Genomic DNA, 19159 nt, shown 5'->3' with positions numbered 1-19159 from the left:
TTTACATTTACAAAAAAAACCATAATCTACAGACTTGTCGAATGAAGACCAACAACAAGCGGGAATAATCAGTCTCATCTGGGCACAAGAGAACTTTGAGCAGCGGACAGACATCCACAGTTTGACCATATTCCAGATCTGTGGACTTGGAGACGGACATCTGTATGGACGGAGTGTAGCACAGTGGGTAAGGAACTAGACTTGTAACCGAAAGGTCGCAGGTTCGATTCCCGGGTAAGGACACTGCCGTTGTACCCTTGAGCAAGGTACTTAACCTGCATTGCTTCAGTATATATCCAGCTGTATAAATGGATACAATGTAAAAATGCTTTGTAAAAAGTTGTGTAAGTCGCTCTGGATAAGAGCGTCTGCTAAATGCCTGTAATGTAATGTAAAAATGTAACATCTTACTGAAAGACGGATGTGCTGAAACAGCGCAGGGAGTTGTGCTGAACGGGTTTAGAGACACCGCTTGCGTTCATCCCAGAGTGCAAAAGCCTTGTTTATATGATTTCCTGGTTTGAGAGTAGAGGAATCTGAATACAGGAAACGTACAATACGACAACAACTGAACAACTGTTAACGTCCCAAATTCACCCACAACACAATAACATGGACAACTCAAACTGGAACGAAACAAGTCCCTTGTGTCCAACGCAACCACAACTAAAAAATGAATACTTAACACTGGCTCAATAGACACTCATTATAGTCAAAACAATAAACAGTCAGTGTGCTGAAACACTCAGAGTTGCAAAAGATACTGCATTTATAAAATCTAGTGGACAGATTCCTTGAGGCTGTTCAGCTTTTTGACCACAATCAAGCCTGCACTGGACTCGACTCCCTCTGGACTCGACTCCAGGATTTGACCACAAGAGCTCTCAGTTACAAATTACCTGCACAAGAAAACAGCTAGAAAATAGAGGCTAGAAAATCTGTCCAAACTCTGTGCAGAAAGCAAAACGATAGTTACTTAATTAAATTTTTTCAAAAAAAGGAGAGCCCAGAAGTCCACCCTTCGTTTGCATTTTTCTACATGTATTCAAACAGGTAGACAGCAGAGAGGGCGAAGGACAGAAGGGACCACAGGTAAGAAAGTTCCATGCCGGGTCTCAAACCCACACCCAGGCGGGGAAATCACATAAAGCAGCCATCCTGCACCACATCCTGTCTACTTCACAGCTTCATTAGCCTTCCACTGCTGCAAACCCTTTCAGTAATGCAATGAAAAAAACAACTACATAGCACAACTCTGTAAAATCATGCCACCGCCATGTCTAAGCTTCAAACAACCACACTGAACTCAGCACACAGCAGTGTAGGAAGACTGCTGCCAATTACTGTCAACTGGCAAGCGACTCATCAACATGCATGACTGGGGCAGCGTAGCGTGGTAAACGTGTGTGCCCAGTGAGGGTAAACGTGTCCGACCTCATGCAGAGGGAGGACTGCAGTGCAGGCGAGAAAGCTGCTTTGGAAAGAATGGTGACTCCACCAGTGAGTGAGTTACTGCATCATATAGAGTTAATAACGAGTAAAAGAAGCTGTAACATGCTTCAGTTAGAGACAAAGAACATGTGTGAGTGGATGAGTGAATGAGTGAATGAGAGAGAGCAAGAGATTGAGTGACAGAATTAACTAGTTTAATTAATTAGTCACAGTAACAGACTGAGAGTTAGTCAGCACATGAGTGAGAGTGAGAGTGAGTGAGTGAGCGAGCAAGTGTGTGAGAGAGTGAGTGAATGAGCGAGCATGTGAGTGAGAGAGTGAGTGAGTGAGCGAGCATGTGAGTGAGAGAGTGAGTGAGTGAGCGAGCATGTGAGTGAGAGAGTGAGTGAGTGAGTGAGCAAGCAAGTGTGTGAGCGTGAGCAAGTGTGTGAGAAAGAGATGAGAGTGAGTAAGCAAGCATGTGAGTGAGAGAGTGAGTGAGTGAGTGAGCAAGCAAGTGTGTGAGCGTGAGCAAGTGTGTGAGAAAGAGTGAGAGATTGAGTAAGCGAGCATGTGAGTGAGAGAGAGAGTGAGTAAGGGAGTGAGCAAGTGAGAGAGTGAGTGAATGAGCGAGCATGTGAGTAAGAAAGAGAGAGTGAGTGAGCGAGCATGTGAGTGAGAAAGAGAGTGAGAGAGTGAGTGAGTAAATGAGTGAGTGAGTGAGCGAGCGAGCAAGTGTATGAGAAAGAGAGTGAGAGAGTGAGTGAGGGAGCGAACATGTGAGAGAGTGAGTGAGCGAGCAAGTGAGTGAGAAAGAGAGTGATAAAGTGAATGAGCGAGCATATGAGTGAGAAAGAGAGTGAGAGAGTGAGTGAGTGAATTTAGTCAGCATTCTGATCTTCCAAGCAACCCCAGTTTCTCCGGACAGACAGCTCAGTCCTCCACCCCCAATCAGCCAGACCACCTAGCAACCAAAGCCATGGCAACAGCGGCCCATCTCCTAGCAACTGCAAATCCCTGAAGCAGTTCTCTGACGCCGGCCAGATATGTACACAGGGAGTGGGGAAGAAGTGACAGCAACTGGGGCTCTACTGAAGAAAAGAGAGAGTGTGTGTGTGTGTGTGTGTGTGTGTGTGGCTGTGTGTGTGTGTGTGTGTGTGTGTGTGTGCGTGTGTGTGTGTGTGTGTGTGTGTGTGTGTGTGTGTGTGTGCATGTGTGAGCATGTGTATGTGTGTGTGTGCATGTGCATGTTTGTGTGTTATATTTCTTAGTACAGGGGTTCCTTCAGTCGTAGCCATTTACTAAAAAGCTAGTTAAGTTAGTGATTCTGCACTGGGCAGTTCTTTTGTCATGTTATTTATTCAACGCTTAATTTTAGATGAATAAATAAGGCACTTTTAACAGTTTATTAATTTTTTCTCCCTGGTTCCTGCTGCTAGTTGTCCAAAGCCACCCGCATGTTTTTAAGTTGTGGTCTTGGTACCGCCGTCTCTGCAGTAACTTACTCTAGAAATAGGGAGAGAGAGGGTGATATTTAAGGCTCGTACATACTTTCCACGTTCCGCGTACAGCTGCGGACTCATACAGGTTGCGCAGACGCTCACGCGGTTCCATTCATACTACAATTGAGGGTCCGCGTCAGTCTGGTGTTCCACGCATGCGCATTTCCCGATCTACACTCCATTCCAGTTCCATTACCTCAGAGTGAATGCGTAAGTGAATGCGATGATAAGAAAATGTTCGGTTACCCTGACCTATAAAACACTATTCCAAAAGCAAAATTAGACATGCTATACATCGTTAGAAAGCTTATACTCTCACCTACTGAATAAATGAATTGTCAATCAAGACAGACTGTACTAAAAACGGTGACAACGCTGTAAACAACAGGTGTGGTATTACGCACATCTATTTTGGAAGGTACCCAGCCATCACAAATGCGCGTGTATTTCACAACCGGATTGTCCAAGACAATATATGACCACTCAGTCTCAAAAGGGACATCTCTACGCGTAAAACCAATGGGAAGGTTGTATATTTATTCAATATTTAGTCCCAGATATTGACTGTAGAATGACATGGTATCATTTTTAAAAACTTTGTCTCGTTTATTTCGTTATTCAGTGAGCAGCGTTTTCACTGCCGTATTGGCATATCTTAGGGCTATTGACGAGTTTTATCTTGTTGCTATGAAGGAATACGATTTTTGAGTGGTGAAAGAATATTTTTATGAATGCCCAGATAGACAATATAAATGTGGGTAATGGCGGATCTCCTCGCACAACCTCTCTTCAATACAAGCATCCATTTTGTTATCTGGAGCATGCGCAGTCGGCGCGCTTGCTATGTGTACAGTCTGCGCGGTCACAAATTTTGGACTGCACGCGGACGTCCGCATAGGGGTCCGCGCGGACCCTCGCGGACATGGGCGGATGACGACATTTACATCACGCGGACCAAAGCGGACCAAAGCGGACATGCAGAAAGTATGAATTGGCCTTTAGGGGGTAAAAATGTGGCCAAAGCTGTGTGAGGGTTGCAGGATGATCGCGCTTCTGGAAAGCAATTTTCAGGGCAAGTTCGTCTGCCACCACCAACTGACTGAGCATCTCGAGAGCAAGATTCTTCATATTGAGGGCCAGCTTGCTGGACTCCATCAGAGTTCCAGGAACTGAGTAGCTTGTCCTTTAAGGATTTGGTGTGCATGCCACAGTTGAGAAGGGGGGAGAAGCCAGAGCAAGCAGGGAGAGATAGATGGGAGACAGTGGGGCACAGCTGCAGAAAAGGGCGTGCACACCACACAGGGGCAGCATCTCCAGAGGTTGACGTGTCCAACCGATTCTAGCCCTTGCCGGAATTGGGTCTGGCCCTTGACCCTGAGAGTGGGAGGACTGAGGAGCCACTGGGCACCCAGGTGGCCACATCCTCTCAGAAAAGGGAGTTGGTGATAGTGGGGGATTCATTTATTAGGGGGTAGACAGCATAGTCTGTTTGTGTGACAAGGAGTCTCGTACAGTATGTTGCCTGCCTGGTGCCCAGGCAGGAGATCTCCTGGACAAGCTCCTAGCCAGAGCGGGGAGGGATCCAGTGGTCATGGTTCATGCAGGAACCAATGACATAGGTAAGGGTAGGTTTGAGGTTTTGCAGGAACAATTTGTGGAGCTAGCAGAAAAGATTAAGAGTAGAACCTCCATGGTAGTTTTTTCTGGAATACTAGCAGTACCACGTGAAAGCAGAGGGAAGCACAGTTTATTTGAAGGTTTAAAACATGGCTACAATCCTTGTGTAGGAAGGACAGGTACATATTCATGAGGTACTGGGACTACTTCTAGGACACAGTTGACCTGTACAAGTGTGATGGGCTGCAACTGGGCCAGCGTATGCTTAAGGTAGCACAGGATTATTTAAACTAGGGACTTGGGGGGCACGGAGGTCAGAAAGTGAAAAGGGTAGGGAAGTGCAGACTGCCAGGATGGAAGCCCTCAGGGCTTCCTATAACAGTGTGAACACGGATGAAGTCTTGTTAAAGCTAAGTTATAGTAAGGCTGGCTTGGGAAGGCGGGGGTGAGGGAACGGGAGAGGATGTGTAGAAGTAATAATCTGAAATGTCTTCGTCTAAATGCTAGAAGTATAAAACATTTATTTTTGGAACTTTGGAACTATGAATAGTGGGGGCTATGACATAGTTGGGATTACAGGGAGAAACAAACTTTTTTTTCAATACTGACAACGTCTATCTACCTATTCAACAAACACAGGCAGTCTGAACAGATCACCATGGTAACAAGTGCGAGAAAGACAAAGACGGGAGGGAGGGAGGGACTCCTTTCATTCGCCGGCTCTCAGTTTGGCTGCTGAGGCTCCATGACCTCCTTGTTTCCCTCATAAAGGGACAGTTCCCTTTCTGGGCCTTTTTGGTGTTATTTCAGTTTTAACGCATGCTCCTGTGTGTATTTTACCCAATTATTTCCTATGATGCAAGCAATCCCAGGCAGCTGGAATCAAGGAAAGAAGTATCTGTTTGATGTAGAAACTAACCAACAATAAATAATATGAAAAAATGGCAGTGAACAACCCTCTTAAAACGGTACAGTCATCCTGAGTGTGTAACACACTGCTTGGAGTATCAGATATCAGGCCAGCAACATCATAGAGCAAAAAGGCCAACACACACACACACACAGGCACACAGGGACACACACACACACACACAGACAGCCACCTCCGGCTCTTTATTTACCTGCTCAAAGTGCCAGGTGGAGTCCACTTTGGGTTTGATCTTGCCCTGTCCGTAGAGCTCCAGCAGTTTGGCCACCACCTGGGAGACGAGCTCAAACTCCCCGTCCAGGTACCCCAGGTGAAAGCCACACACGGACTTGTTGGCGTGCATGAGGCTGAGGGCGTTGATGGAGAACTGGTTATACCAGGTCTTAGCCAAGGCCAGGATGTTCTTCCTCTGACCTGTCAGAATGTTGGCAGCACCTGCAAATGAAAGCATTACAGTCACACCTCCACCCTTACAGCCTTTCAGACAGGTACAGTCACACCTCCACCCTTACAGCCTTACAGACAAGTACAGTCACACCTCCACCCTTACAGCCTTACAGACAGGTACAGTCACACCTCCACCCTTACAGCCTTACAGACAGGTACAGTCACACCTCCACCCTTACAGCCTTTCAGACAGGTACAGTCACACCTCCACCCTTACAGCCTTACAGACAAGTACAGTCACACCTCCACCCTTACAGCCTTACAGACAGGTACAGTCACACCTCCACCCTTACAGCCTTACAGACAGGTACAGTCACACCTCCACCCTTACAGCCTTACAGACAGGTACAGTCACACCTCCACCCTTACAGCCTTACAGACAAGTACAGTCACACCTCCACCCTTACAGCCTTACAGACAGGTACAGTCACACCTCCACCCTTACAGCCTTACAGACAGGTACAGTCACACCTCCACCCTTACAGCCTTTCAGACAGGTACAGTCACACCTCCACCCTTACAGCCCTTCAGACAGGTACAGTCACACCTCCACCCTTACAGCCTTACAGACAGGTACAGTCACACCTCCACCTTTACAGCCTTACAGACAGGTACAGTCACACCTCCACCCTTACAGCCTTACAGACAGGTACAGTCTCACCTCCACCCTTACAGCCTTTCAGACAGGTACAGTCACACCTCCACCCTTACAGCCTTACAGACAGGTACAGTCACACCTCCACCCTTACAGCCTTTCAGACAGGTACAGTCACACCTCCACCCTTACAGCCTTTCAGACAGGTACAGTCACACCTCCACCCTTACAGCCTTACAGACAGGTACAGTCACACCTCCACCCTTACAGCCTTTCAGACAGGTACAGTCACACCTCCACCCTTACAGCCTTTCAGACAGGTACAGTCACACCTCCACCCTTACAGCCTTACAGACAGGTACAGTCACACCTCCACCCTTACAGCCTTACAGACAGGTACAGTCACACCTCCACACTTACAGCCTTTCAGACAGGTACAGTCACACCTCCACACTTACAGCCTTTCAGACAGGTACAGTCACACCTCCACCCTTACAGCCTTTCAGACAGGTACAGTCACACCTCCACCCTTACAGCCTTTCAGACAGGTACAGTCACACCTCCACCCTTACAGCCTTACAGACAGGTACAGTCACACCTCCACCCTTACAGCCTTACAGACAGGTACAGTCACACCTCCACCTTTACAGCCTTACAGACAGGTACAGTCACACCTCCACACTTACAGCCTTTCAGACAGGTACAGTCACACCTCTACCCTTACAGCCTTTCAGACAAGTACAGTCACACCTCCACCCTTACAGCCTTACAGACAGGTACAGTTACACCTCCACCCTTACAGCCTTACAGACAGGTACAGTCACACCTCCACCCTCACAGCCTTTCAGAATCGCTGAAAAGCTGACCCAAGACACAGCTCTTAATGGCGGCACGGTGCTTCCCCAAAACGCTGCCCTCTTCCCCTGTCCTCCTCTCCCCTCTCCTCCCCTCCCTTCCTTCTCTCCTCCTCTCCCTTCCTCCTCTCCTCCTCTCCCCTCCTCTCCCCTCCTTTCTTCCTCTCCTCCTCTCCCCTCCCCTCCTCCCCCTCCTTTCCTCCTCTCCTCCTCTCCTCCCTCCTCTCCCTCCTCCCTCTCCTCCTCCCTCCCCTCCCCCTCCTCCCCTCCCTCCTCCTCCTCTCCCTCCCTCCCTCCTCTCCCTCCCTCCCTCCCTCCTCCCTCCTCTCCTCTCCCTCTCCCTCCCTCCCTCCCTCCCTCTCCCCCCTCCCCTCTCCCCTGCAGACAGGCACAAAGACGCTCACAGAGCACAGTGGACTGCAGGAACGGTGCAGTGCTACATTCAGACACATTCTGGGCCGGGGACAGAACGGCCATTGTTCGGCTGCGCATAGTTCTGATAAAGCGGGGGGGGGGGGGGGGGGGGGGGGTCAGAGGGGAGTCACGAACAGAGAGAGGGGGTGACGGCCACATTTTCACCACACGAGGATGTAACGCCATCGTAAAGGCACACCCTCACTCTCTTGCACGCACACACACTCTTACACGGTCTGTCTCTCTCTCACACACACACACACCCTCACTCTCTCGCACACACACACACTTTTACACGCTCTCTCTCTCTCTCACACACACACACACACACCCTCACACACCCTCACTCTCTCACACACACACACACACACTCTTACACGCTCTCTCTCTCTCTCACACACACACACCCTCACATACCCTCACTCTCTCGCACACACACACACTCTTACACGCTCTCTCTCTCTCACACACACACACACCCCCTCACTCTCACACACACACACACACACACACTCTTACACGCTCTCTCTCTCACACACACACAGACACACACACACTCTCTCTCACACTTTTACAGACTCACTTACACTTTCTCACACACTCAAACGCACTCTCACACACACACTCTTACACACTTATGGCCCTACGCCTCTGTCTGCAAGGTGCGTTTCAGAGTTAGTTCATAGAAATAGTATTTCAAAAGCCCCTTTAATTAATACTCTTAAACTAGAATCTGATATCTGTTATATTGAGACTGTGTCTGTTCCACGCATCTATGCCAAACATAAAGCTAACCGTGGAATTGATGTGGATAACTTAATTGTCATTAAAACACGGCACGCTGCTATTATTCATAGTGAACCATCCTTAAAAATTGGACTATTAAATGTTAGATCACTCACTCCAAAAGCAGATCTTGTCAACGAATTGATAATAGACCATAATCTGAGTGTACTATGTCTGACTGAAACTTGGCTAAGACCTGATGAATATGTTGCGATTAATGAAGCGTCTCCTGTGGGTTTCATAGGTACTCAGGTGTCACGTCCATCAGGGAGAGGGGAGGCGTTGCAGTTATTTACCAGTCCTTATTGAGTCTAGCGCCTAAGCATGGCTATATGTTCTCCTCTTTTGAAGCTCTTATTACAAATTGTGTACAGCCCGATCTAGCTAATGAAAGTGCTAGCCGGCAGTCCTTTTTCTTGTGTCTGTTTACAGGCCACCTGGGCCTTATTCTGATTTCTTAAGGGAATTCGCTGAGTTTTTATCACACCTTGCAATTTCAGCAGATAAGGTCATAATTGTTGGTGACTTCAACATACATGTGGATAAAAATGGTGACCCCCTAGGAACAGCTTTTGCCTCTATTATTGATTCCATTGGTTTTGTCCAGAATGTTTGTGAGCCTACTCACTACCGTGGCCATACCTTAGACTTAGTTCTGTCACATGGTATTAGTGTGGTAAATCTTACCATCGCACCTCATAACCCTATACTATCAGATCATTTCCTTATTACGTTCAATATTAAGGCATCAAATCCTCCTGTATCACAGCCTAGATATTACTACAGCCGCTCAATAAACCCTGAGGTTATTCCAAAGTTTTTAAATATGCTTCCGGAGTCATTCCTCTCCATAGAAGAAAAGACTGATGAAAATGCTGATGAAGCCGATCTGGACCAATTGACCAACCAGCTAACCTTTACCCTCAGGAACACTCTTGATGCCGTTGCCCCCCTTAAAAGAAGAAACCCTAGTCAGAAAAAGCACACTCCGTGGTATAACGATACCACCCGGGCCCTGAAGCAGTCTACTAGAAAATTAGAGCGAAAATGGCGATCAACAAAGCTAGAAGTATTTCATCTTGCATGGAAAAACAGCTTTCTTCAGTATAAGCAAGCTCTTGCTTCTGCTAGATCTGCCTTTTTCTCAAAACTTATTGAACAAAATAGACATAACCCAAAATTCCTATTTAGCACTGTGGATAAATTAACTAAAAAACAATCATCAGAGTTTTCATCTTATCCTTCCAACCTTAGCAGCAATGCCTTCATGAACTTCTTCGATCAGAAAATTGAGGCTATTAGAGACCAGATTTCCAAACTGTCTCCATCATGCACTATTCCTGTTCTTGCTAATAAACAGCCCCGCACCTGGTTACAACAGGAAGATTTACAGACAGCAGTACTGAGCTGTTTTATGCCCATTAGCATGATTGAGTTATCCGAATTAGTTATGTCTTCAAAACCGACGACTTGTGTACTCGATCCTATTCCTTCAAACTGGATTAAAGAACTATTTCCAGTACTAGGCCAGCATATCCTAAAAATCGTTAATACATCCCTAGTCACAGGATACGTACCTGAGTCACTAAAAGTGGCAGTCATTAAGCCATTATTGAAGAAACCAAACTTAGAACCCGATAAATTGGAAAATTATAGACCTATTTCAAACCTTCCATTTCTTTCAAAATTATTGGAGAAAATTGTTGCTAAGCAACTAAGTGCATACCTTAGCTCTAACGGTATCCATGAGGTATTCCAATCTGGGTTTAGACCCCACCACAGCACAGAAACCGCACTTATCAAGGTTACAAATGATTTACTACTGTCAGCCGACCGTAACTCTGTGTCGGTTCTTGTGCTCCTCGACCTGAGTGCAGCTTTTGATACAATTGACCATGGAATACTCCTGGACAGACTCCAGGCCTGTGTTGGACTTCATGGACAGGCACTTGCATGGTTTGGTTCATACCTCTGTGACAGGAAACAGTTTGTCAAATTAAAAGAAGATGAGTCCAGCTCCTCAATAATGAAATACGGTATTCCACAAGGATCAGTACTAGGACCAGTACTCTTCTCGCTATATATGCTACCACTTGGCAATATTATCCGGGGACATGGCGTAGAGTTCCACTGTTATGCGGACGATACCCAGATTTATATTTCAATGAAACCTGGCGAAGCACTGCCGCTTTCACGGTTAGAGGCCTGTATTGTAGATATCAAGGTTTGGATGCTTTCAAATTTTCTGCTCCTAAATTCAGACAAGACTGAAATGTTGGTTTTAGGTCCCAAAATATTAAGGAGAAATTGTCTACTCTCACCTTAAACTGTGATGGTTGTTTGGCTGAACCTAATATGGTCGTTAAAGACCTTGGTGTCACCATTGATCCTGATCTATCTTTTGACACCCATATAAAAACACATCCAGAATTGCCTTCTTTCAGCTGCGCAACATAGCTAAAATTAGACATTTCCTGTCAGTCGAGGATGCTGAAAAATTGATCCATGCATTTGTTACGTCTAGGTTAGACTACTGTAACGCCCTGCTTTCTGGCTGCCCTAATAACTCGTTAAAGAGTCTCCAGCTTGTGCAGAATGCAGCTGCTCGTATCCTGAGCAGAACTAAGAAGTATGAGCACATTACACCAGTACTAGCGTCGCTTCACTGGCTACCCATTAAGTATAGGATAGACTTCAAGGTTTTGCTCCTGACTTTTAAAGCTCTGCATGGACGTGCACCTGTGTACATATCGAACCTGCTCCTACCTTATAAGCCCACAAGGTCACTCCGATCTCAAGACGCAGGCTACTTGGTAGTCCCAAGAATTTCCAAGAACCTAAAAGGTGGTAGGGCTTTCTCCTACAGGGCCCCACTACTGTGGAACCAGCTTCCATTATTTATAAAGGAGTCAGACACAGTCTCAATATTTAAATCTAGATTAAAAACGCACCTCTATGCTCAAGCTTATAATCAGTTATAGTCTGGAGACAGGGTGCGAGAAGCCTGTAGTCATAGAGCTTTCTAGGTGGCAATCCTTTCCTTACTGTCACCTGTCAATCAGCTGTGACCCGACTTTACATGGGCTGGCTCTTGATAGGCGGGTATGGTTGTCTACCCCTCATGACTGCATGGGCTCTCCATCCCTGTCCTAGTAGATATGCAGCCATATTTTACTCCTGGCGGCATCCCACAATACATAGCACTGGCACTTACTCACTGTCTGGTATATTGCAAATCCCTTAACTGCTGTTTCCACCCTCTTCCCCACGCTGCCGGCGGGGCTCTTGCCCCAACCCTCGAGAGTGCTTCGAGAGTCGTCTGGTCTCCCCCACCTCTGCGGTCCAGCCCCTCCTTCGTCATTGCCTCCACCCTGCCCACATCTGCCGCCACCTGCTGTTCCCCATCACCGCCACCTGGCCCCACCCATCATCTGAGCCACATCACTTATCATATCTTCTGCATAAACTGGCTGACATGCTGGTCACCAGTCGGCACCCTGAGCCGACCAGAGGAGGATGGGTTTCCCCCTTGAGCCTGGTTCCTTCCAAGGTTTCTCCCCATCTGCCACAGGGAGTTTTTCCTTGCCACTGTTGCCTTAGGCTTGCTCCTGTGGGGGTTTAGGCTAGGGCTGTCTGTAAAGCGTATTGTGACAACTGTTGTAAAATACGCTATATAAATAAAATTTGATTTGATTTGATTTGATTTGCAGCCTTAACCTTACCCAAACCCTTTCTCACACAACATTGAAAACTCAGTGCTCAATCAGCTGGTTAAATGTTAACAGTGCATGGGTGTTCAACTATGCTCCCAGGCAGCAGCAGGACACGCTGGTTTTAGTTGTTAACGACCACATAATTGAGCACTAAAAGTTAACTGGCCTCCCCTGGTGCCTTGGATCTACATTGGTTGTTTAATTTAATGACTAAAGGATGAAAACCCTTCAGCTCTGTGCAGCTAGTGATGTGGACCCCTGGAACAGTGTGTATCTGTGCACAAAGCCATCAGTGTGCTCTAATGACTATCGACACGCTTTATAACATGTCTACTAAGCGTTTACTAAGGGTGCTTCTCTGAGAAGCTGTCTTCACAGCAGTTTACACGCATTCATTTTCAAAACGAACAACACAAAAAAAGAATCTTTGGGGCAACTGAACACTTTCTCAAAGGTGTTTTTATCTTCCCACAGAGGGGCAGATTGCAGATGCAGCGGGGGCAGGTGCAGTGGGGCAGATTCAGTCGGGGCAGATGTAGCGGGGGCAGATGCAGTGGGGGCAGAAGCAGTGGGGCAGATTCAGTCGGGGCAGATGAAGTGGGGCAGATGCAGCGGGGGGGGAGATGCATTGGGGCAGATACAGTGAGGCAGATGCAGAGGGGGCAGATGTAGCAGGGGCAGATACAGTGGGGGCAGATGCAGGGGCGGGGCAGATGCAGCGGGGGGCAGATGTAGCAGGGGCAGATGCAGTGGGGCAGATGCAGCGGGGGGCAGATGTAGCAGGGGGCAGATGCAGCTGGGGCAGATGCAGCGGGGGCAGATGCAGCGGGGGCAGATGCAGCGGGGGCAGATGCAGCGGGGCAGATGCAGTGGGACAGATGTAGCAGGGGCAGATGCAGTGAGGCAGATGCAGAGGGGGCAGATGTAGCAGGGGCAGATGCAGCCGGGGCAGATGCAGTGGGGCAGATGCAGCGGGGGCAGATGCAGCCGGGGCAGATGCAGTGGGGCAGATGCAGTGGGGGCAGATGCAGCGGGGGCAGATGCAGCGGGGGCAGATGTAGTGGGGCAGATGCAGCGGGGGCAGATGCAGTGAGGCAGATTCAGAGGGGGCAGATGTAGCAGGGGCAGATGCGGGGGGGGGCAGATGCAGCGGGGGGAGATGTAGCAGGGGCAGATACAGTGGGGGCAGATGCAGTGGGGCAGATGCAGCGGGGGGAGATGTAGAGGGGGGAGATGCAGCAGGGTAGATTCTGCAGAACAGTGGTCCTGTCCTCGGTGTCTCACCGTAAGTGATGAGCTTGCCCATGGGTTTCAGCAGGTTAAAGCCCTTCTGTGTGTCAGAGCCTCCCAACGGATCCAGCACAATGTCCAAACCTGAGATAGAGACAGAGAGAGAGAGAGAGAGAGAGAGGGAGGGAGAGAGAGAGAGAGAGAGAGAGAGAGAGAGAGAGAGAGAGAGAGAGAGAGAGAGAGAGAGAGAGAGAGAGAGAGAGAGGGAGGGAGGGAGAGAGAGAGAAAAAGAGAGAGAGAGATAGAGGGAGAGCAATATATTTAATTCATTTAATTATTTTATTGTGTAGCTCTTTTGGAGAGACACGGTCACGAAGATGCTATACAGAAAAAAAAAAAAAAAACAGAAGAAAGAAAAACCAGCCTGGGACCCCAAAAACCAGCAAGAAAGATGGAGCCACCTCACTGGAGGCTCAAAGCTAGAGGTGGAGCCCATCCTCCACTGGAGGCTCAAAGCTAGAGATGGAGCCCATCCTCCACTGGAGGCTCAAAGCTAGAGATGGAGCCCATCCTCCACTGGAGGCTCAAAGCTAGAGATGGAGCCCATCCTCCACTGGAGGCACAAAGCTAGAGATGGAGCCCATCCTCCACTGGAGGCTCAAAGCTAGAGATGGAGCCCATCCTCCACTGGAGGCACAAAGCTAGAGATGGAGCCCATCCTCCACTGGAGGCTCAAAGCTAGAGATGGAGCCCATCCTCCACTGGAGGCTCAAAGCTAGAGATGGAGCCCATCCTCCACTGGAGGCACAAAGCTAGAGATGGAGCCCATCCTCCACTGGAGGCTCAAAGCTAGAGATGGAGCCCATCCTCCACTGGAGGCACAAAGCTAGAGATGGAGCCCATCCTCCACTGGAGGCTCAAAGCTAGAGATGGAGCCCATCCTCCACTGGAGGCTCAAAGCTAGAGGTGGAGCCCATCCTCCACTGGAGGCTCAAAGCTAGAGGTGGAGCCCATCCTCCACTGGAGGCTCAAAGCTAGAGATGGAGCCCATCCTCCACTGGAGGCTCAAAGCTAGAGATGGAGCCCATCCTCCACTGGAGGCTCAAAGCTAGAGATGGAGCCCATCCTCCACTGGAGGCTCAAAGCTAGAGATGGAGCCCATCCTCCACTGGAGGCTCAAAGCTAGAGATGGAGCCCATCCTCCACTGGAGGCTCAAAGCTAGAGATGGAGCCCATCCTCCACTGGAGGCACAAAGCTAGAGGTGGAGCCCATCCTCCACTGGAGGCTCAAAGCTAGAGATGGAGCCCATCCTCCACTGGAGGCTCAAAGCTAGAGATGGAGCCCATCCTCCACTGGAGGCTCAAAGCTAGAGATGGAGCCCATCCTCCACTGGAGGCACAAAGCTAGAGGTGGAGCCCATCCTCCACTGGCTGGCCTGGTGTCAGGAGAAGAGATAAATGAACGGTAACAGAAATGTAATGGAGCAAATAATCAAATGGGCCAAACCCAATGGGCAGGTTACAGTCTGAGGCATTAAAGTAAAACAGACAAAAGAGATACAAAATAGACAGAGGGAGAGAAGCAAATTTCTACCCCTTTCCACTTAAAGATAATTAAGATATATTTTAAAAACCTGTTCAAATTTGAGGATTTAATTGTACCCGCAGAAGTAAAGAGGTCAACCGAGGTTTTAACCAATCAGGACGACCGAAGCAGAGCCCCAATACCCAGCTGTCTGCAGCTCACTGATCAAAAGACCTCAGCACTTCTTCACCGAGCTTTTGTTTGAGTTAGAGATTCTGTTTTAGCAACAGAGCCCTCTGGCAGAGGGAGCTCCCAGCTCAGTCTCCGAAACGTAATCACATCCAGCTCAGACACACAGATTTACAGGCTCGGGGTTGTTTCACACTTGGAAATACGTTTGCATCAAAAGGCAGATAAATCCTGAAGACACAGGGTTCAGTACACAGTCCTTTGGAAAATTGATTTCCCTCCTTTGAAGATTAACAGGGGATGAAGCTCAGGATCTTACAGCATAAAAAATGTTGGTTTCTGAACGATAAGACTGAAGAAACACAAGTCAAAATTCTAATTATGTCATAATTATTTCATTTCTACAAATTATTTATTTTCTGCAAATACACTTCAAATACCCTCTCTATGGAGGACCTCCTTAGCATAATGACTAATTCATTAATACCAACAATATTTTCCATAAACACACAACCAACTGTTTCAGTGTCTGCCCCCCAGCAGCCACCCCGACACCCCCCCCCCACCCCAGGAAGGCCTCCCTCCCCTCCTCAGAGCCCACTCATTTATTTATTTATAATTATCATAATTGTTTTCGCAAATCCTAAAGACCCCACCTGACTCTCAATGTAGCATACCTCTTCCTGCGAACGTCACAAACTATTCACTTGCACAGAATTCTATTCTAGGTGGAAAAAAGACAGAATATAGAAATGAAACAATCAAACAGAAAAGGCTAAATACACCAGTTTGTTCATGATTCAGACTTAAAAAATCCTCCAGTTCGCTGTAATTTCCTTTATATTCATGACATAGACTTCTGTAGACTAATACCAGCTTTTACTAACTGCATGTGTAAAACTGCTTCAGTAATCCATTCTGTGTTTGAGGCTCAGCAGCTGCCAGTGTCACCTTCAGTTTCTGGCGATCATATACAGTATATGCGTTTTATAATAAAAGCGTGTCGCTTGAAAATGGCCCGCCCTCACCTTTGGGGCTGATTTTTCGGATCTCGTCCACGTAGTCCCGTGTGCGGTAGTCGATGGGGTGCGTGACCCCTCCCTCACTGATGGCCTCGTGCTTGCTGGCAGACGCCGTGCCAAACACGGTCACGTCCTGCACCGCGTGGCACAGCTGGGTGGCCGCGATGCCCACGCCGCCTGCAGAGGGAGAGCGGAGAGGGGGAGAGCTGAGAACTGGGAAGTGAGCACTGAGACTCAAAACAAGGGAAATGAACACTGAGACTCAAAACAAGGGAAATGAACACTGAGACTCAAAACAAGGGAAATAAACACTGAGACTCAGTGAACACTGAAACTCAAAACAAGGGAAGTGAACACTGAGACTCAAAACAAGGGAAGTGAGCACTGAAACTCAAAAAAAGGGAAATGAGCACTGAGACTCAAAACAAGGGAAATGAACACTGAGACTCAAAACAAGGGAAGTAAACACTGAGACTCAAAACAAGGGAAATGAACACTGAGACTCAAAACAAGGGAAGTGAACACTGAGACTCAAAACAAGGGAAATGAACACTGAGACTCAAAAAAAGCAAAGTAAATACTGAAACTCAAAACAAGGGAAGTGAACACTGATTTAGAGACATAGAGAACACAGACTTAGAGAAAGAGGAGTGAACTCAGTGTAAGGAGAGTGAAGGTCTCAGTATTCACCTTGCTTATTTTCATTATTTATACTGCCTTACACTGTAGACACAGTAATGAAAGCAAAATGACTCAGACAGAATACAGGAAATGAACACTCACTCTCAGGAAGATTGAGAGGGTTTGAACGCAAACTGCCAGAAAGATTTTAGATGCAAACGCTGACAGCCAGTGAGCATGAAAAAGGTAGACTGGAAGCCAGATTATAGGAGAAACAGGAAGATAATGATGTGTTCTGGAAAAGATGGATGGACACGAACACAAAAACAAACAGAAAGAATGAAGATTCTAAAGGGGAAAAAACTGATTGTGCAGATTGATAAATGCAGTAGCTATGTGGGACAGAGAACTTCCCCTGAATTCAGGTCAGCTGAGGAAAGACAAATGACCCTGTATCCCACCATAAGAATATATGCCTGCAATGGAATAACACAATCACCCTCATATGCTTTTCAGACAATCACATTTCTAGGGTATCCAGTGAGGAGAATTATACAATTTAACACTGACAAGAATGAGGGACCAAAAGACACTGACACAAATAAACAAATACACACACGCGCGCGCACGCGCACACACGCGTACCTATTACAGAATAAGAAAGTCACCACTGTCTCTTGCTGGACAGTTCTGTTTATTAAATAGGCACTTGAGCAGGGGAACCTGCATTGCCTTCCCCTGAGAATCTAATTAGCACTTCAACACAGCCATTCACACAGAATCACCTCCCATGACAGCTATATTGTTTGGTCGATAATCCAAAAATCCGGAGCAGCTGCCATGTGACTGGAGTTCAAGATCGGAGGCCATGACTGCATAACATTCCACGCTGGGGCCTGGAGCCTTTCTGTCCCCCGTTACAGTATCTATCACGCCAGGGCTTATGGGTAATTACAGGATTACAGTCAAAGCAACACTAGCTAGCATTAAGTGCTAAGATTCTGAAGGAGAGCTCAAACAGTAAAGTGGCGTAAACACACACACTTGGCTGAGGAGCTAAATCAGGTTTTGTTAAATTACTTATAAACCAGTGGCTGGGACACAGGAAGGAAGCTAGAACAAGTCTAGGGCCTAGTTTAACGACCAGCTTGGTAGGAATGAGACTGTCTCTGACCGCATTGTACGCAGTCCCGGAGCTGAATGACCTGCCACAGCCCTTCTCACACTACCCATCCAAACCCAGCCCTTTCACGGGCCTCGTCCCAGTGAGGGAGGAGACCCAGGCAGACGCTCACAGCCGCAAGCGGGAGAGACCTGACCTGAATCCCAAGAGATGTGATGGGTTCCTCCCTCTCCCACCCATGACAGTAGTAATACGAAGCAGTGCTAAAAACATCCAGCACTTTCTGCGGCATGCGATACCTGTGCATTGGGAGCGCGTTGTTTCATAAGACTTCCACAGTTCGGTCTCTCCTTGTGCTGCCATGGAGACCAAAGGGAAGGGTATGGGGGGCGGGGCCTGCTACTCTGTTTAAGTGGATTACGCTGCCTTGAGTTGAGGATGCAACAGGGGCCGATCACAGACCTGGGGCCCCAAAGCCACAGATGAGGAATGCTCCCACTTTGTAATGATGTCACCACTGAGGAGGGCATGGACAAAATTGTGGGCCACTGTTTGGCATTGTGTCTGTAAATGTATGCATGTATATATATGTCTGAAGCCATTAGTATTTGGCTTGATTGCTGGATGTTCACTTGTTATGAGCTGTCAGAATGGGCAAGTTTAAGTCCTCTGGCTCTGGTTGAGAGTCTGAAAACCTGCATTTCCTTTGGGATGAGGGTCACATGACCCCCCCCCCCCACTGCAGTGGGTCACACTGACACAGAATTCCGCTAATCTCCACGAATATGCACACTAATTCAGTTTCAGCCTCGACATCCCATCTTTCTCCCCTTCCCATCATCACACTCTCCATCACTCGCTCGCTCTCTTCCTTCACCCCACATCAATGTCCATCGCTACGTCACTCACTCACTCGCTCTCCCTCTGAAATAAAAATAAAATAGATCTTTATTGACATGACAAATAAAACCATTGGCAAGGCACAGTAAAAAAAAAAAGTTCCCCTTCACGAAAGAGGAAAGTAATTTTTAACTCTCTTCATCATTATTTCTTTCCTATGGGGATGTGGTCATGGGAATGTGTTCCTATGGGGATGTGCTCCTATGGGGATGTGCTCCTGGGAATGTGCTCCTATGGGGATGTGCTCATGGGGGGATTGTTT

General features: G+C 47.7%; 1 protein-coding gene across 3 annotated transcripts in view; it reads right to left on the bottom strand.

Annotated features, from left to right (window-relative positions):
• The window catches only part of LOC135243324 (synaptic vesicle membrane protein VAT-1 homolog), a 57843-nt gene that overhangs the window by 6090 nt on the left and 32594 nt on the right, over nucleotides 1-19159 (bottom strand). For 2 of the 3 annotated variants that reach the window (XM_064315065.1, XM_064315066.1), the window contains exons 3-5: nucleotides 16260-16430; nucleotides 13572-13661; nucleotides 5672-5913 (exon numbers count right to left, since the gene is read on the bottom strand). In XM_064315065.1, coding sequence (XP_064171135.1) covers nucleotides 5672-5913; nucleotides 13572-13661; nucleotides 16260-16430 — 503 coding nt within the window. The remainder of the gene's footprint in view (nucleotides 1-5671; nucleotides 5914-13571; nucleotides 13662-16259; nucleotides 16431-19159) is intronic. The other variant, XM_064315067.1, reaches the window with a different exon arrangement.

The sequence above is a fragment of the Anguilla rostrata genome, chromosome 17, assembly GCF_018555375.3.
Source record: "Anguilla rostrata isolate EN2019 chromosome 17, ASM1855537v3, whole genome shotgun sequence".
NCBI classification, from domain to species: Eukaryota; Metazoa; Chordata; class Actinopteri; order Anguilliformes; family Anguillidae; genus Anguilla; species Anguilla rostrata.
The sequence above is the reverse complement of the archived record's forward strand: the minus strand, read 5'-3'. Positions and strand labels throughout refer to the sequence as shown.